This window comes from Rhinopithecus roxellana, chromosome 5, assembly GCF_007565055.1.
Source record: "Rhinopithecus roxellana isolate Shanxi Qingling chromosome 5, ASM756505v1, whole genome shotgun sequence".
Classification (NCBI taxonomy): domain Eukaryota; kingdom Metazoa; phylum Chordata; class Mammalia; order Primates; family Cercopithecidae; genus Rhinopithecus; species Rhinopithecus roxellana.
Window position 1 is genome coordinate 14823280 of NC_044553.1, and position 18603 is coordinate 14841882.

Below are 18603 nucleotides of genomic sequence, written 5' to 3' on the forward strand. Positions count from 1 at the left end.
CAGTACAGATTCCGTAATCTTTTATCATTTGGATCTCTCAGCTAATATTCATTGATAATTGCAGTAGCTCATTAGATTGTAACAGTTTTAGTTCTGAAATCATGATTTGCTTATCTTTCTTCTCCTGTAATGTGCGTAACTCTGCATTTTATATCTCAAATGTTACTAGTTGTATGAGACCTCTCCCTCTAGTTGGCTTTTCCTCCTTTTACACTATTTTTGTTCATATCGTTTTTATTTTTTATTTTTATTTATTTTTTGAGATGGAATCTTGCTATGGTTGCCCAGGCTGAAGTACAGTGGTGCAATCTCCACTCAACTGGTTTCAAGAGATTCTTCTGCCTCAGCCTCCCATGTAGCTGGGATTACAGGCGCACACCACCACGCCCAGCTAATTTTTGTATTTTTAGTAAAGGTGGGGTTTCACCATGTTGTTCAGGCTGGTCTCGAACTCCTGACCTCAAATGATCTGCCTTCCTCAGCCTCCCAAAGTGCTAGCGTTACATGCGTGAGCTGCCATGCCCAGCTGCATTTTTAAGTGCTTATATCACATTGCAACTATTGGTTTACATCAGCAGTTTTTAATCTGGGAATGTGCACTAGAATTACTTGAACAGCTTTCTAAAAATATTTGTGCTTGGGATCTTGGCAGGCCAAGCTAAAAGGATAGCTTGAGGCCAAGAGTCCAAGATCAGCCTGGTTAATGTAGCAAGACCTCATCTCTTAAAAAAAAAAAAAAATTTAGCCTGGCATGGTGGCATGTGCCTGTAGTCCCAGATACTTGAGAGGCTGAGACTGCAGGAGACCGTGAGTCCAGGAGTTTGCGGTTACAATGAACTATGATAATATACCTGCACTTCATCCCAGATGACAGAGTGAAACCCTATTTCAAAATAAAAAATTGTATATATACACACACACACACACACACGCACACACACACACATATACACATTCACAAGCACACACGCTTAGGCCTTTCAGAGATTTTGAGCCAGTGATTCTGAGGTAGTGCCTGGCAATCATTGAAAGCTTCATAATGATTCTGATGCACACCCTTGGATAAGAACTACCTGGTGTACATATTTGCTTTTGCATTTAATTAATTAAAATATGAACATTTTTTAATGCCTTTTGAGAATAAGGCACTGGGCTATTATAAAAAGTGTTATCCTCACGAGGAGCTGATAGCATACTTTCATATTTATTTTGGAATTTCTTTTTTTTGAGACGGAGTCTAACTCTGTCGCCCAGGCTGGAGTGCACTGGTGTGATTTCGGCTCACTGCAACCTCCACCTCCCAGGTTCAGTGATTTTCATGTTTCAGCTTCCTGAGTAGCTGGGATTGCCGGCCTGCACCACCACACCCAGCTAATTTTTGTATTTTCAGTAGAAACACGTTTTTACTGCGTTGGCCAGACCACTGGCCTCAAGTGATCCACCCATCTTGGCCTCCCATAGTGCTGGAATTACAGGCGTGAGCCACTGTGCTCAGCCTATTTTGGAATTTCTAATTCCTAGAACACTAGTTAGCACTCAGTAAACTTTTTTTTTTTTTTTTTTTTTGAGTGCATGGGGGAATGGTCAGCATTGTAAATGTGTTGGTTTTAATTTACTTTTTTTTCTAATTAATATGAAATTTATTTATTTTTTTTTTGAGATGGAGTTTCACTCTTGTCGCCCAAGCTGGAGTGCAATGGTGAGATCTCAGTTCATTGCAACCTCCACCTCCCAGATTCAAGCGATTCTCTTGCCTCAGCCTCCTGAATAGCTGGGATTACAGATGCCCGCCACCATGCCCAGCTAACTTTCTATATTTTTAGTAGAGACGAGGTTTCACCATATTGGCCAGGTTGGTCTCAAACTCCTGACCTCAGGCGATCTGCCTGCCTTGGCCTCTCAAAGTGCTGGGATTACAGGCGTGAGTCACCGCGCCTAGCCTACTGTGCAATTTAAAAACTTTAAAATATTAAAATATAACCTTCAGGCCGGGCACAGTGGCTCATCCCTATAATCCCAGCACTTTGGGCGGCCGAGGTGGGTGGATCACTTGAGGTCAGGAGTTCGAGACCACCCTGGCCAACATGGTGAAACCTCGTCTCTACCAAAGATACAAAAAATTAGCTGGGCACGGTGGCACATGCCTGTAGTCCCAGCTACTCAGGAGGCTGAGGCAGGAGAATCACTTGAACCCGGAAGGTGGAAGTTGCAGTGAGTTGAGATTGCGCCACTGTACTCCAGCCTGGGCGACAGAGCGAGACTCTGTCTTAACAACAACAACAGCAACGAATATATATATATAGAGAGAGAGAGAGAAATATACTTGTATATCTATATCTATATCTCTCTATATATGTAAATATGTAGATATACATATATAGAGAGATATAGATAATATAGAGAGATATAGATATACAATATAGAGAGATATAGATATAGATATACATGTATATCTATATACATATACATATATACATCTATATCTTTATATATGTAGATATACGTGTATATCTATATATATGTATATGTCTATTAATGATTTTCTAAATTATATATTTTTTGTTAAGACAAAAATTCAGAAGAATGTACTAAAATAAGTTTATTATACTTAATATGTCATCATAAAGTAGACATTAATTTGCTATAATTTTCAAGACTTAACACAGTTTATCTTGAGCTTTTCATGTGGTCAAAGATAATATTTTATTGGAATGATTATATGCATACCAAATAAAGTTTAGTAAGTACTCCCTGCATGACTAAAATTGAGTATGCAGCAAATTATCTAGCGAGAGAACAGGAATGAGTCTATAAATTATCTGTTAGTTTATAGATAACTTTACTATTTTAAGCCTCAATTTCTGTACCTAGAAAATATTTTCTGTTCAGGATAAAACGAGATGACACATTTGAAAAGCACATTGATTCCTTAAGGAGAGACTCCTACTAGTCCTAAGTACTTATCTGCCATCATCCGTCCTTCCATAACTAAATCTATAACTTAATGACTTTCTAATTTTAGAAGAATGGAATCTTTGCTAATTTAGATGTCTTACTTATAAAGCTTATAATCACAGAGAGAGTTGAAGTTTTGGTTACATACTAGATATATTAGTTGTTCAGTAAATGCTTAATGAAATGAAATTAGTTGAGTCTGTTTCATCTGTTTTATGTAGAGGGATCTCAACACACTTTTAGAAATTCTGTAGAACTATGAATTTTTTTAAGTTTTTCTTGGCCTGGCATAAAATTCTGTTTTGATTTTTACTCATTGCATGCCTGTATCAAAATATTTCATGTGCTTCATAAATATATTCACCTACTATGTACCCACAAAAATTAAACAAAACAATAAAACCCTCTCTTTTGAAACCAGTTTTATTAGTTAAGATACTTGCTTATTTTGGATATTTTATTTTATTTTTGAGATAGAGTCCCGCTCTGTCACCCAGGCTGGAGTGTAGTGGCACCATCTCGGATCACTGCCACCTCTGTGTCCCGGATTCAAGTGATTCTCATGCCTTAGCCTCCTGGGTAGCTGGGATTACAGGTTCCCGCCACCACGCTCAGCTAATTTTTGTATTTTTAGGAGAGACAGGTGGAACTCCTGACCTTAGGTGATCCACTTGCCTTGGCCTCCCAAAGTGCTGGGATTACAGGCGTGAGCCACTGTGCCTGGCCTCATTTCAGGTATTTTAATAAATAGTGCTGAAAACTGTATTGTCACTGTAGTTTCCATTTATATACAAACACGTATTTTATTGCTGCTGTTAAGCATGGATATTTATTTGAGTACTCACTATCAGTGATTTTGAAACCTTGACCTCGAACAAAATCCTACCATTTAGGATATAAAAGATGGGATGTTTTGGTTTAAAATTCTCTGATTCAAGTAGAGGTTTAGGGCAAGGGCCTCTCCTTCCTGGTCTTCTCTTAGCTGGCTGTAGTAGCCCCTGAGCCATGTCTAAGGTGGAAAGAACAGCACTGAGGTTTAGAATGGTTAAGGAAAATGATTAAGGTCACACAGCAGAGTCAGGCTTAGTCAGATCTTTGTGATTCTACATCTTTCCAATGGCATCTCTGCTGCTACTACAGTGGATAGTTGCAATGTAATATATATCTTTTCATTGTTTATTAAATGTAGTAAATTATGTTTAATATTTCAATGTATTTTATCATCTAACTCTTTCAAATGATATCTGAAAATAATGAAATAATCTTATTTCTTCTAGACGCATTTTATTAGTGCTGCACTCAAGACTAGTAGTTTTCAGCCTGTTAGTATGCCCTCCTCCAGAGCAGTGGAAAAGTATTCTGTAAAACCAGAACACCCTAATCTTGGTAGCTGTAATGCGTCTTTATATAACACATTTGCTTCCAAACAAGGTAAAAATATGTAGTTCTCTATGAATAAAAAATATCAGCTATGAATTTTCTTTGTGCTGCATAAACTGAAAACGTATTTCCTGAGCAGTAGGAGTTTTTGTTTTATAAAATTTATTTATAGGAGTTTTTGTTTTATGAAACTATTTGTTTTTTTTTTTTTAATGTTCTTTTTTTTTAAATTTTCTGTCTCAGGCTACCTTGTCTTAGATAAAATGAGTTCTTTTTTTTACCTCAAGTAATTTTTAGGTTATTTTGAAATTTTTAAAAATTATGGATTATGTTCTTATCTGTGGTTTTAATTAATAACCTTCGTAAATTATCAGAAGCACTTACAAATTTAGGAAAAATTTACTTATTTACTACAAAAATGCTTGTAAATAAATCAGTTCTCCTATTCTCTGACAAACTGCATATTTGCTGTTTCTTGATTCTGTCAGAGCAACTACCTAACAAAGGAATACGTGGCTTATTTGTTAAAACTTTAGTATTTAAAATAAATGAATAAATGTGTTTCTAAGTTATTGATATTTGAATAATGAACTAAAGAAAATCGAGGGACTATCCCTTTAATGATATACAACTCTGTATAGTACAATATTTTCAACACTTGATTTGTTAGAACATTGTTGTATTATAGTCATTAAAGATTGCTCATGCTTATAAGGTGCTTTACATTTTGCAGTAAATGAGTGGTCCTTACAAAACTGTTGTGCCCAGCACTTAGAGAGGCCAAAGTGAGAGGATCACTTGAGCCCAGGAGTTCGAGACCAACCTGGGAAATATAGTGAGATCCTGTCTCTAAAAGTAAAAATAAAAAAATTAGCCAGGTGTGGTAGCACATGCCTGTAGTCCTAGTTACTTCGGAGGCTGAGGTCAGAGGATTGCCTGAGCCCAGGAGGTTGAGGCTTCAGTGAGCTATGGTCATGCAACTATACTCCAGCCTGGGTGACAGAGCAAGACGCTGTTTTAAAAACAAAAAAGCAAACAACAACAACAAAGAACTGTTGTGAAGTAATATGAGTCCATTTTTAAGTTATGAAGAGAGGACAATGAAGCACAGAATGGTATGACTTACCTTGAGCAGGCAAGTCATACCATTCTGTGCTTCATTGTTAACAACAACAACAACAAAGAACTGTTGTGAAGTAATATGAGTCCTTTTTTAAGTTATGAAGAGAGGACAATGAAGCATAGAATGGTATGACTTGCCTGCTCAAGGTTACCTGACTTGAGAAGGAGGATGTCAGAGCTAGGGCCAGAACTCATGTTTCAGTATGACCCAGCTGAGTGCCTTCAATAGCAGTGGACACTTTTTTCATAACTCAGTTCTAGAGAATTTCTTGCTTATAATTTTGTTTTTCTTAAACTTGAGTTTTCATGAAAAACGTGTCTATTTTATTGATTGTAAATTGAATTTGTTTCTTTGTATATATGTTACAGTAACAAAAGAAATGAGTAAATTAAAAATTCAGTAAATTAAACTGTTAATTTTTCTATGCTTTTTCTTGGGCATATATCATGTTTACATAATTGTAACTGTAGCATTTTATACAGCTTTTTTACTAGCACATAAAAACATCTGCCATATTTTATATAGTTGTCTTCATAATTTTAACTTGTAATGACTAAAGGTTGGCCTATTGAATAACTATTTCACAATCTACTTGACCGTTACCCTGTTTCAGATACTCAGACAGTTTTTAGGTTTGCATCTTCATAAATAATACTGTGATAAACATCATCATATTTTAAGCACATTTTCTTTTATGTTATTTCCTTATAATAATTTCACAAGATTAAGATTACTAAGTTAAATTATATAAAACTTATATAAAAAAAATTATATAAAAATTCTTTCTATACTTGTTGCCAGATGCTTTATCAGTTTTCACTGCCATGAAAAGTATCTGGCTCTTCCTGTTTCATCACTGCTTCAATAGTTCTGAATATTATCATATAGATTCATATTTACTAGATGTAAGTGTAAAATGTTTGTAGTCTTCATTTCTTTTGATTTTTAATGGGGGTGAAGTTATTTCTCTACACTTGTTAATAATTTATCATTTATAATTTTGGCTTTATTTTTAAAGTATAAGGAAGAGTAATGTGCTATAATTTTTAGAGCTTTTCAAAAGCAAGTTAATTTTTAAAAAAATTTTCTGTTAAAGCATCTTTAAAAGAAGTTGAAGATATGAGTTTTGATAAACAGAAATCTCCTTTGGAGACACCAGCACCTCGCAGATTTGCTCCTGTACCTGTTTCAAGGGATGATGAACTATCAAAGAGGGAAAATCTTTTGGAAGAAAAAGAAAATATGGAAGTGTCCTGTCACAGAGGTAATAGAGACTTTTACTAGACCTACCCCAAATTAGGAAATTGTCATGAGATTTTCTGTGCCTAGTAGAAACTGAAATGGGATCTCTATTTGTAATATTTTACTTTAAATGATACTTGCTGGGAAAATCAAGCTTCTTTAGATTCCTCGTGAAAGGAGTTGGAGGTATACATTTATAATTAATTATTCTATCTCTTACAGGTTATTACTTAAACTTTTAATGAACAAGTTTTGTTAATTTTTATTTATTTTTTGTGAGACAGAGTCTCACTCTGTCACCCAGACTGGAGTACAATGGTGTGATCATGGCTTACTGCAGCCTCTACCTCCCCAGGCTCAATTGATCTTTCCACTTCAACCTCCTGAGTAGCTGGGACTACAGGTACACGCCACCACACCAGGCTAATTTTTGTATTTTTCTTAGAGATGGGGTTTCACTATGTTTCCCAGGCTGGTCACAAACTCCTAGGCTCAAGCAATCTGCCCACCTCAGCCTCCCAAAGTGCTGGGATTACAGATGTGAGCCATTGCACTTGGCCAAGTTTTGTTATTAATAAACAAAAAACAATGCTTTGCTGAAGGTAAGGCTGATCATTTTTAGAGTGTGCTTCCTCATATTGTTTTTAGGTGTGAATTTCAATAATAAAATGTAGAGAAACAACATTTATCACCATGTTCATTGGAAAAAGTGCTAATATATGAACTTTTTTTGAGACGAAGTGTCTCTCTATCACCCAGCCTGGTGTGCAGTGGCACGATCTCGGCTTGCTGCAACCTCCGCCTCCTAGGTTCAAGCGATTCTCCTGCCTCAGCCTCCTGAGTAGCTGGGACTACAGGTGCATGTCACCATACCAGGCTAATTTTTTGTATTTTTAGTAGAGATGGGGTTTCACTGTGTTAGCCAGCATGGTCTCGATCTCCTAACCTTATGATCCACCCACCTTGGCCTCCCAAAGTGCTGGGATTATAGGCGTGAGCCACTGTGCCCAGCCATATATGAACTTTTAAACACAGAACAGGAACTTTTATAAGGGACGTGTATTAACCAGACATCATATGTTCTCACTCGTAAATGGGAGCTAAGCGATGAGAATGCAGAGCCATAGGAATGATACAATGGACTTTGGGGACTTGTGGGGAAAGGATGGGAAGAGGGTGAGGGATAAAAGACTACAAATTGGGTTCAGTGTATACTGCTCAGATGATGGGTGCACCAAAATCTCACAAATCACCAATAAAGAACTTACTTATGTAACCAAATACCACCTGTTCCCCAAAAATCTATGGAAATAAATTAAAAGAAAATAGTATATTACAGTCTTAAAATGTACGCCTTCTAACAAAAGTAAGTGAAATATTAAACTAAGCACTTTTATTCTTGGAATCATTTAAATGCATGCAAGTCTTATCTTAGGCACATTTAAAGAGTTTTAAGAAAGTCACAAAATAATAAAATCTTTAATAAAGAAGGCAACCTCACACCAAAAATTACTATGTAGTCTTACTACATACAAACAAGGCTAAAGAATAGATCCACTTAATTGGTACTTTGAAGAAATAGATAAATCTCTTCTTTACTAATTTATAAAAATCATCTATTTTACTGGACTTTGTGATGATGACACTTCTCAAATTCCTTTTTTCTGTGATGGAAATAAATTTAGGGGTTTTCTATTAATTCAAACTTTTACTTGTTTATGTATTTTTTTTTATAGAGACAGGGTCTTGCTTTGTTGCCCAGGCTGGTCTCAAACTCCTGGCCTCAAGCAATCCTCCTGCCTTGGCCTTCAAGAATACTGGGATTGCAGGCATGAGCCATTGCGCCTGGTTGTGGTATAGTTTTTTTCTTTGTTTGTTTGTTTGTTTTATTTTATTTTATTATTATACTTTAAGTTCTAGGGTACATGTGCATAACGTGCAGGTTTGTTACATATGTATACTTGTGCCATGTTGGTGTGCTGCACCCATCAATTCGTCATTTATATCAGGTATAACTCCCAATGCAATCCCTCCCCTCTCCCCCCTCCCCATGATAGGCCCCGGTGTGTGATGTTCGGTATAGTTTTTATGAGGTATAAATATTTAGTTTTATTTGATGAGTGTATTTATAGCCTAAATTGTAGACTACATTGTAGGCCATAAATTATTATTATTTTTTTTTTGAGATGGAGTTTCGCTCTTGTTGCCCAGGCTGGAGTGTGATGGCACAATCTCGGCTCACTGCAACCTCCGCATCCCAGGTTCAAACGATTCTCCTGCCTCAGCCTCCCAAGTAGCTGGGATTGCAGGCATGCACCACCACGCCCAGCTAATTTTTTCTATTTTTAGTAGAGACGGGTTTCTCCATGTTAGTCAGGCTGGTCTCAAACTCCCGACCTCAGGTGATCCACCCGCCTCAGCCTCCCAAAGTGCTGTGATTACAGGCGTGAGCCACCATGCCTGGCTTGTAGGCTGTAAATTGAGTAGATAATCATCATAGGAAGCTAACTTAGGCCAGAATACAAATATATGAGATGTTATATACAAGATAAATGAATTAGTATTTGGAAAATGATACTACATCTCTTCTATTTCAGGAAATGTAAGACTATTGGAACAAATTTTGAATAATAATGATTCTTTGACAAGAAAAAGTGAATCATCAAATACCACCTCACTAACTAGGTCAAAAATAGGATGGACTCCCGAGAAAACAAACAGGTGAAAACAAGAGATTGGAATGAAAACTAGACTGAAAAGAGCTTTGTTCAGATTTTTCACATTTCTTTGGGACTTTTAATAAATTATAGCATTGCTTCTTAAATTTAACTTAGATTTAGTTACTATTTTCTGATGCTAATATATCTTCCACCTTTCTATAATATAGCTATGAAATGAATATCTCATTTTTTCAAAATGCAGATTAATTTCTAATGTATGCAGATTAGTCATCTCTGATCTAGGATTTGTTTCAAAAATAATCCAATATAGGGTAGGGGCAAGTAGGTTGGGGAGTATAGATAAAATGAGGCCAACCAAAAATTAATGATTTTTGTAGTTAAATATTGGGTATATGAGGTTCATTTTAGTATTTTCTATATATTTGTCTATATTTGAAATTTTACATAATAAAAAGTTTAAAAAAAATCAAATCTGGGCCATGATAATTATATTTATCTTCAACATCTTGAAAACTACAGTAATAAAAACTAGAGGAGCCATATGTTAATGTAATTACTGATAAGGTAGGATTTTTGTCTACCATGTTGCTTTCTATATGCTTTAGGTCTTTTAGGTTCACTGTTTCTCCCTTAGTGCCTTCTTTTGTATTAGACATTTTTTAGTTGCACCATTTTAATTCTTTTGTCATGTACTATTATTTTTTTTTTTTTTTTTTTTTTTTTTTTTTTTTTGAGACAGAGTCTCGCTCTGTCACCCAGGCTGGAGTGCAGTGGCGCCATCTTGGCTCACTGCAAGCTCCGCCTCCCGGGTTCACGCCATTCTCCTGCCTCAGCCTCCCAAGTAGCTGGGACTACAGGCGCACGCCACCTCGCCTGGCTAGTTTTTTATTTTTTTTAGTAGAGACGGGGTTTCACTGTGTTAGCCAGGATGGTCTCGATCTCCTGACCTTGTGATCCGCCCGTCTCAGCCTCCCAAAGTGCTGGGATTACAGGCTTGAGCCACCGCGCCCGGCCTACTATTATTTTTTGAGTTATTTTCTTAGTGGTCACTCTAGGAATTACAATTAACATATTAACTTAAAGCAATCTAATTTGGATTAATAGTGATTTAATTTCAGTGTTATTCAGAAACTTTGCTCCAGTAAAGCCTCGTTCCCTCCCCTTTTCTTTCTTCTATTATTATCATACAAATTACATCTTTATACATTTTAAGCTCATCTATGTAGTCTGATAATTATTACTTGATGCAGCTGTCTTTTAAATCAGATAGGAAAAGAAAAGAGATACCAACAAAAATATGTATACTAGCTTTTATATTCACCTGTATAGTTCATCTTTACCAGTACTCTATTTCTTCATATGGATTCAGGTTAGCCTGGTGTCCTTTTATGCCACCCTGAAGGACTCCTGATAGTATTTCTTATAGGGTAGGTCTGTTAGCAGTGAATTGTCTCAGTTTTTGTTTATCTGGTATTGTCTTAATTTCTTTTTCAATTTTTGTTGTTGTTTAAACAGACATTTGGTTTTTCATAGTTGTGGAAGCTGGAAGTTCAAGATCAAGGTGCTAGCTGAGTTGGTTTCTTTTGAGGCCTTTCTTCTTGTCTTGCAGGTGGCCTCCCTCTTGCTGTCTCTTCACGTGGTCATCCCTCTCTGCACACACACCCCTGGTGTCCCCTCCTTCACTTTTGAGGGATGGTTTTGCTACATGTAGAATTTTTGATAGATGTTCTTTTTCTTTCAGCATTTTGAATATGTCACGTGACTGCCTTCTGGACTCTATGGTTTCTGATGAGGAGTTGTATGTTGGTGTGCTTGATGGTGTCCCACAGGTCTCTAAGACTGTTAATTTTTCTTCATCCATTTTTCTTTCCATTTCTCAGACTGGATAATCTCAATTAGCCTGTCTTAAAGTTTGTTGATTCTTTCTTCTGCCAACTCAAATATGGTGTTGAGCCCCTCTAGTGAATTATATATTTCAGTTATTATATTTTTCAACTGCAGAATTTCTGTCTTTTAAAAAATATTTTCTATGTCTTTATTGATCATTCTATATTTGGCAAGACTTCATTCTTATACTTTCTTTTAATTTTAAAACTGGTTTCTTTTAGTAATAGCTGATTTATAGTCTTTACCTAGTAAGTCTAATATCTGGGATTCCTCAACAGCGGTTTCTTTTGACTGTGCTTTTTTCTGTGTTTGGGCTCTACTTTCCTGTTTCTTTGTATGTCTCATAAATTTTTGTTGAAAACTGGGCATTTTAAATAATACAGTGTGGCAGCTCTGGAAATTAGATTCTTTCACCTCCCAGAGTTTATTGTTGTTGCTGTTTGTTTAGTGACTTTCCTGGACTAATTCTGTGAATTCTGTGTTCTTTGTCATGTGCTCCCACCGAAGTCTCTGTTTTGTTAGCTTAGTCTGCTAATGATTGGAAAGAGATTTCCTTAACTGCCTTGCACTGATAACTCTCCCTCTCTTTGCCATGGAGTGTGTGTGTGTGTGTGTGTGTGTATGCATGCACGCACGTGTGTGCACACACATGTGCTAGAGCATGCCTCCAGTGCCTGGCAGATTATGAATCTGTTTTAGCCTTTCACTTCCTACTTGCACAGAGCCTCAAGGTCAGCCAGAAGTGAGTGATTAGGAACTTCCCAGGTCTCTCTTGGACATGTACATAGCCCTGTACGTGGATTAGAAGGCATGACTTTCTAGATTCCTAGCAATATGTTGGAGCTTTTCAAAACTCCACTATGGACATCTTATTACCTAGATTTTTAACATCTGTTGACCACAGTCTTGTTTGCCCCAACTAGTATCACTACCTCAGGCTGCTGAGATGTTAAACAGTTGCCACTGTTTTTGAAAAATGCCCTGGGGATACTTTCTCACTGCCCTAAAGTTGAGTCAGGTCAAATAAAGACAAATACTATGAATGAGACTTTTAGGAGAGCTTGAAACCATTCTGTTGTCTTTAATGGTTGTGAGGCTGTTGGTTTTCAAGGCCATCACAGAGTTGGGAATAGGGTCCTGAAGATGAGGCAAGTTAAAAAAATTCCATAAAACTTGCTCTTCTTGCCTAGAGTCAGCCATTTTTCTTGAATAAATGCTCCTCAGGTTCTTGCAAGTGTTTAATTTCCAGAGGTTAGAAAAACTTGATTTTGATGATTTTTGCTAGGGTTCTCATTGTGCTTATGGAGAAGCAGATTTTCAGAAGTTCTTCACCAATCTGGAAGTGCTTCTGGATGTTAGCTTCTTGAAAGCATAACCTTTTCCTGTTCCTTTTCTGCTACGTCTAAACTTTTCTGGTTAGATCATTTTGTCTCTTGTGATTTTCTGTTTCGTTTGTTTAATCACGTAACTGATTAATTCCATGGTTCAATTTTTTAATAGGATACCATTTAGTACTATAGCTAAGACTGTATCAAAGATTTGTGTAATGAAATGTTTACTGAATTTACAACAATTTAGGAAACTTTTTAAAAAAATCTTCTATAGCATTGAAACTCTACCTTCTCAAAGATTTCCTTCCTGTGAAGAGCTAGGAACAACTAAAGTGACTCTGCAGAAGTCTGATGATGTTCTTCATGACCCTGGCCAAAAGGAGAAAGAAACAAATAGCATGGTCCAGGTAAAATGGGAATGGTCTTAAAATTGATGATTAGTTAAGATAAAAATTATAAAGGAATAAAAAAGTTATAAAGATAGAAATTAGGTGGAAGGATGAAGAAAAAGCACTGAAAAAGACATGTCAGCCATGTCTGTTCCATTTATAAAGTATTTCCAGAGACCTTCGCCAAGTGATTTCTGCTTATCGCTCCTTGACCAGGACTGAGTCATATAGCCACCTCTGGCTTCCCAGCTTCTATTGGAAAGGGAGGAAGGGGAAAAGAGACCTGTGAATGAATGGACATCATTTATCCAATCCACAATATCTGCCCTACCTTCCATACATGAAGAGCCAACTTGCTTTTATTTTATTTTAGCTTTCTTCAGCAGAGAGAAAAATTATTATTGGTCGCTGGACTGCTTAGCACTGCTATGGATTTCCCACCTCTATTTTACTTAACACTCACATTAGTTTGTTGTTGTTGTTGAGATGGAGTCTCACTCTGTTGCCCAGACTGGAGTGCAATGGTGCGATCTCGGATCACTGCAACCTCCACCTCCCGGGTTCAAGCACTTCTTCTGCCTCAGCCTCTTGAGCAGCTGGGATTACAAGCGTGTGCCACCACATCTGGCTAATTTTTGTATTTTTAGTAGAGACGGTTTCACCATGTTGGCCAGGCTGGTCTCAAACTCCTGACCTCAAGTGATCCACCCAACTTGGCCTTCCAAAAGTGTTGGGATTATAGGCATGAGCCACCATGCCTGGCCCATATTAGTATTTCTAAATGGAGGAAAAACACTTTGATTGCCAAGTATTCTTTTGTAAGTCTTCAGTTTGACAAATTGAGTCCTTAGTATATATTGGTATAATGTATGGCCTCAACAATAGTGATAGCTGTTGTTTTGATTAAAGGAATCAATGTGAGTTTAGTAACTTTCTGGTCTTTTTTTCTTTTAAGCCAAAAGAATCTCTGAGTATGTTGAAGCTTCCAGATCTTCCACAGAATTCTGTTAAGCTTCACACAACCAATACAACACAATCTGTGTTGAAAGATGCTAAGAAGATTTTGAGAGGAGTACAAAACAATAAAAAAGTACTTGAAGAAAACCTGGAAGCTATTATTCGTGCAAAAGATGGAGCTGCCATGTATTCGCTTATCAATGCTTTATCTAGCAACAGGTAAGAGGATGTTGGCAGCCAAGGCTATTTATGAGTCTGCCAGTTCTGCTTTCTTCACAATTTTTTTCTAAGCACTTTATTTTCCTGAATATGTTTTAATATTTTTAAAAAGTTCTTTATTGCCTTTGAAGATGTGGAACTTATTATAAAGTTGGAATTTGGATATATATGGTGGTACTACTTTTTTCTGGTGGAAACTTTTCTTTTGATTTTTTCTTTCTTTGGTACATATCTTCTTGGGTCCACATGTGCTTTTCAAACATTTATCCTTCAAATGTTTGATGAAAACTAATACCATTGGTTTTTCCTTTTCAGATGAAGGATATTAGGATAGCAGGTTCACAACTACATAAGAGTTAGATCTGATCCAAGTCCTGCTCAGGACAGTAAGTGCTAATTTAAGAAAATTCCTTTTTCTCTTTCGTAGAGAGATGTCAGAGAAAATTAGGATCAGAAAGACAGTGGATGAATGGATTAAAACTATTTCTGCGGAAATTCAGGTATGTCTTTGAAAAAAACTGAAAATTAAGTGAATTCTCAGAAGATAATATTGATTCCATTTTATAGGCATTACATTTGTTCTCAAAATATTTCTTATATAAAAATCTACTTATGTTTAATTTCACTGTCACTCTTTCTATTTACTTAGTAATAAGTTTAGCTTTGTTTAACAAGTACATTATCTCCAATTATATTCTGGCTCTTATTTGGCAACTTGTTGGACAAAAACTAAAACGTGAATAATCTGAAAGAAAATTTAGCAAAAGTGTTTGGAAAAAGAATTATACTTTCAAAGATATTTGAAAACAACAGATTTAGAAGCATTGGCCTGGCAAAGTAAAAATACCAGAGTAATGCAAAGAGAAAAAAAAAACTGCATTTACTAAGTTTACGGAAGTCAGTACCAGATGGAAAAACAGCCTCTTTCTCACATCCACAATGGGCATAGTACATCTTCAAACATCTGCATTGAAAAAGTCTGGGAGTTATCTTTCTTAGAGGGTCCATAATGTAAAGGAAATTTAAAATTTTTTTATATTTGAGTGAGCAGAACTAGACAGACTAAGCTGTTATTTTGTCCTGGGGTGCAAAGTGTGTTTTTTTGACTGTAGATGTGCTTATATGCTACTTACAATGGTAGCAAGGTGAAGTATCAGTACTGTTTCCACAGCAATAAACACAGAAATATATTTTAAAACTTTGTCATTTAAAAATATCTGTTTCTAATGAACTTACGAAAAATTTATTTTAGGTACTATGTGGTGCACACAAAAAAGTTGAACTAAGAGTCAGAAGATTTGGAGTCTAGTTTGCGCTCCACAGCTAACTGGCAGTGTATCTTACTCTTTTGCCATGAATCCCATGTAAAATGTATTTGTTTAAACTTTCACATAATTTTAATTTATATTTATCTCAGAGTTTTGTTACAAAATTATTTGCCTTTTTTGAAACGTATTTTTAATTTTTTAAACTGTTAGCAAAATTCATATGGTTCAATCATCAAAAAGTGTAAAAAGGTTTGTCATGCAAAGTTGTCCTCCTACCCCTGCAACCCTCCTATTATTTCCATTCCCTCCTCCGAAAGATACTAATATTTTTAGGGTTTTGTTTATTTTTCCAGAGAATTTTTATTTTTATATATCCAATAAAGCCAATATCCTTTATTTTTAATACATTTAAAACTGCTAAACTGTATTTATATAACAGCAAAAAATAAATTCTAATAGTTTCTGATGTGAAAGCTTTACTATTTGTATGTATTTTAAGTAATTTTAACTTTGGTTATGTTAAGGATGAACTGTCAAGAACAGATTATGAACAAAAAAGATTTGATCAGAAGAATCAGAGAACCAAGAAAGGTCAGAATATGGCTAAAGATATTAGAACCAACACACAAGATAAAACTGTAAACAAATCTGTAATTCCAAGAAAACATTCTCAAAAGCAAATAGAAGAGCATTTTAGAAATCTACCTATGAGGGGCATGCCTGCTTCAAGTTTACAGAAAGAGAGAAAGGAAGTAAGATCCTAATCTATTCTTTTAACATAATTGTTGTGTTATAATCGATCATTTCCTTTAAGAGATAATGAAGCGAATGTTAAAGGTGTTTTAAAAACATGAAGGACTATACAAATGTAAGTATCTTTACACTATTGATATTTAGGGTTTTGGATTTATAATGTGAAAAGCACTAAACAAAACAGATAGTTCCTTTCTTCTGAGATCTCACACCCTGACATCATCATTTTGTAGTTATAGCAAGTATAAAGGTATATCTAGAGGTCATCTAGTCCAAAAACTAGATTCTCTAGTTTATGGTACCCAAAATTGTGTTTCATTTGTGTGTGTGTGTGTGTGTATAGTTTATTTTTCAGTTTAGCAAATGCATGTTTAGTGCCTAGTATATGCAAGGCATGGTATTAGATGGTACGGAGGACATTTTTTTGACTGCCCTAAGCTATAAGTTTCTAAGTGCCAAGCATGGATTGTTGAGCAGATCAGTAAAGCATCTAATTCAGTGCTTGGTACTTAGTAGATGCTCAATAAATGCTACATTTCTGTGACATTTAGATTATGGTTGAAGGTGGATTCAGAAATATATAAAATTATTTAAAGGTTAAGGTTACTGTATTTTTATTGTACTGGAGTAACTATGTAAAATGTATTTAAATATTTCTTGTTGGTGCTGAAAATATACTTAGTAATGTAAAAATTTTCATGTTTCTTAGGTGGATGATTTTTGTATTTAAAGCTTTTCAAACTAATGCTTGAAACCTGTATCTAGAATTTAAGGGCTGTTTAAAATAGAGATTATATTTGACCTAATCATTCTTATTATAATACTTAAGCTAGCAAAAGGAGGCTTTAGAAAAATGAGATAAGTGTTTGATGACTATTTTCATGGTGAGTTGAATAACTTTGTACACATAGGGGCTTTTGAAAGCAACCACAGTAATACAAGATGAAGATTATATGTTACAAGTCTATGGAAAGCCAGTTTATCAGGGCCATCGAAGCACTCTTAAAAAAGGACCATATCTCAGATTTAATTCTCCATCTCCTAAGTCCAAACCACAGAGACCAAAAGTAATAGAACGAGTTAAAGGTAAGGAATCTCATTTTTTATGTTTAATCTCATTTCTTAATAGTATCAGTTTAATATATAAAGTTTCTTTTCGTTTTTTATATTTATAGCTTATACTTGCCGTTCAAATTATATAATGCTTGGGGATGGAAAAATAGTTCCTCTTTGGAGAGGTGGGAAGAAATACACCAACATTTAAAAATCAGACACAACATAAGTATAATTGGGAAGAAATGTAGAATTAAGTGACATCTTCAGATAAAGCATCATAAAATTTTTATTTCGGAGAAAATGATTTTCTTTTTTAAAGACAGGGTCTCACTCTGTCCCCCAGGCTGGAGTGCCGTGACACAATCATGGTTCACTGCAGCCTCAACCTACTGAACTCGAGTGATCCTCCCTCCTCAGCCTCCCAAGTAGCTGGGATGACAGACGCACACTACCACGCCTGGCTAATTTTTTTGTATTTTTTGTAGAGACAGGGTTTTGCCACATTGCCCGGGCTGGGTGATCAAGATATGAATCTTGAGCATCTAAATTATAATCTAGGAAAGGAGACATTTCCCCAAAGACCTTGGTCCATTATGAACAGAAAGATCAGCCATATACTGTAAAAGTGTTGATGAGCATTTTTGCAGTTTTGTTTGTTTTCAAAGAAACTTAGGTAGAAAGGTGAAAACTGTTTTGCTTTTGTGTACAACTGAAAACATCTTCATTTATCACTGTGTGTTTTGAGTCACATCTATTGTTTCACTGGTACTGTATATTTAAATACAACTCTTGGTTATATACTAAGTCTGTTGACTTTGGTTATGTATTATAGTTTCTCAGCTTCTACTTAGCAATCAGTAAGGTAAAGCTGACAATATGTGATAACTAGTAGATACAAACCCATTTTCCTCTCTTATCCTTTCTAGAAGTTGGAGCTCTGGTGGTTACTTTAGTTCCCTTTCCTTTCTAAAGGTTATGCGATCATATAGAGTGTCAGGTTATATAGAAATTTTACTAATTTAAAATAGAAAGCATATAGCTTATGGGTGATATTTATCCTAATGGATGATATTTACCCTAAAGTTTTCTCTTTAGTGTAGCTTTGCTTTTTTGTTTGTTTGTTTTTTTTTTTGATAGAGTCTTGCTCTGTCATCCGGGCTGGAGTGCAGTGGCACGATCTTGGCTCACTGCAACTTCCACCTCCCAGGTTCAGATGATTCTCTTGCCTCAGCCTCCCGAGTAGCTGGGGTTACAGGCATGTGCCATGACGCCCAGCAAATTTTTTTTTGTATTTTTATTAGAGACAGGATTTCGCCATGTTGGCCAGGCTGGTCTTGAACTCCTGACCTCAGGTGATCCACC

At 35.8% G+C, this 18603-nt stretch overlaps 1 protein-coding gene across 4 annotated transcripts in view; it reads left to right on the top strand.

Moving 5' to 3' along the window:
• KIAA0586 (KIAA0586 ortholog) overlaps positions 1 to 18603 on the top strand; it is a 138618-nt gene that overhangs the window by 20612 nt on the left and 99403 nt on the right. For 3 of the 4 annotated variants that reach the window (XM_030931406.1, XM_030931407.1, XM_030931408.1), the window contains exons 7-14: positions 4233 to 4386; positions 6555 to 6722; positions 9298 to 9421; positions 12874 to 13006; positions 13944 to 14164; positions 14592 to 14664; positions 15957 to 16184; positions 17097 to 17271. In XM_030931406.1, the coding sequence (XP_030787266.1) occupies positions 4233 to 4386; positions 6555 to 6722; positions 9298 to 9421; positions 12874 to 13006; positions 13944 to 14164; positions 14592 to 14664; positions 15957 to 16184; positions 17097 to 17271 (1276 nt within the window). The remainder of the gene's footprint in view (positions 1 to 4232; positions 4387 to 6554; positions 6723 to 9297; positions 9422 to 12873; positions 13007 to 13943; positions 14165 to 14591; positions 14665 to 15956; positions 16185 to 17096; positions 17272 to 18603) is intronic. The other variant, XM_030931409.1, reaches the window with a different exon arrangement.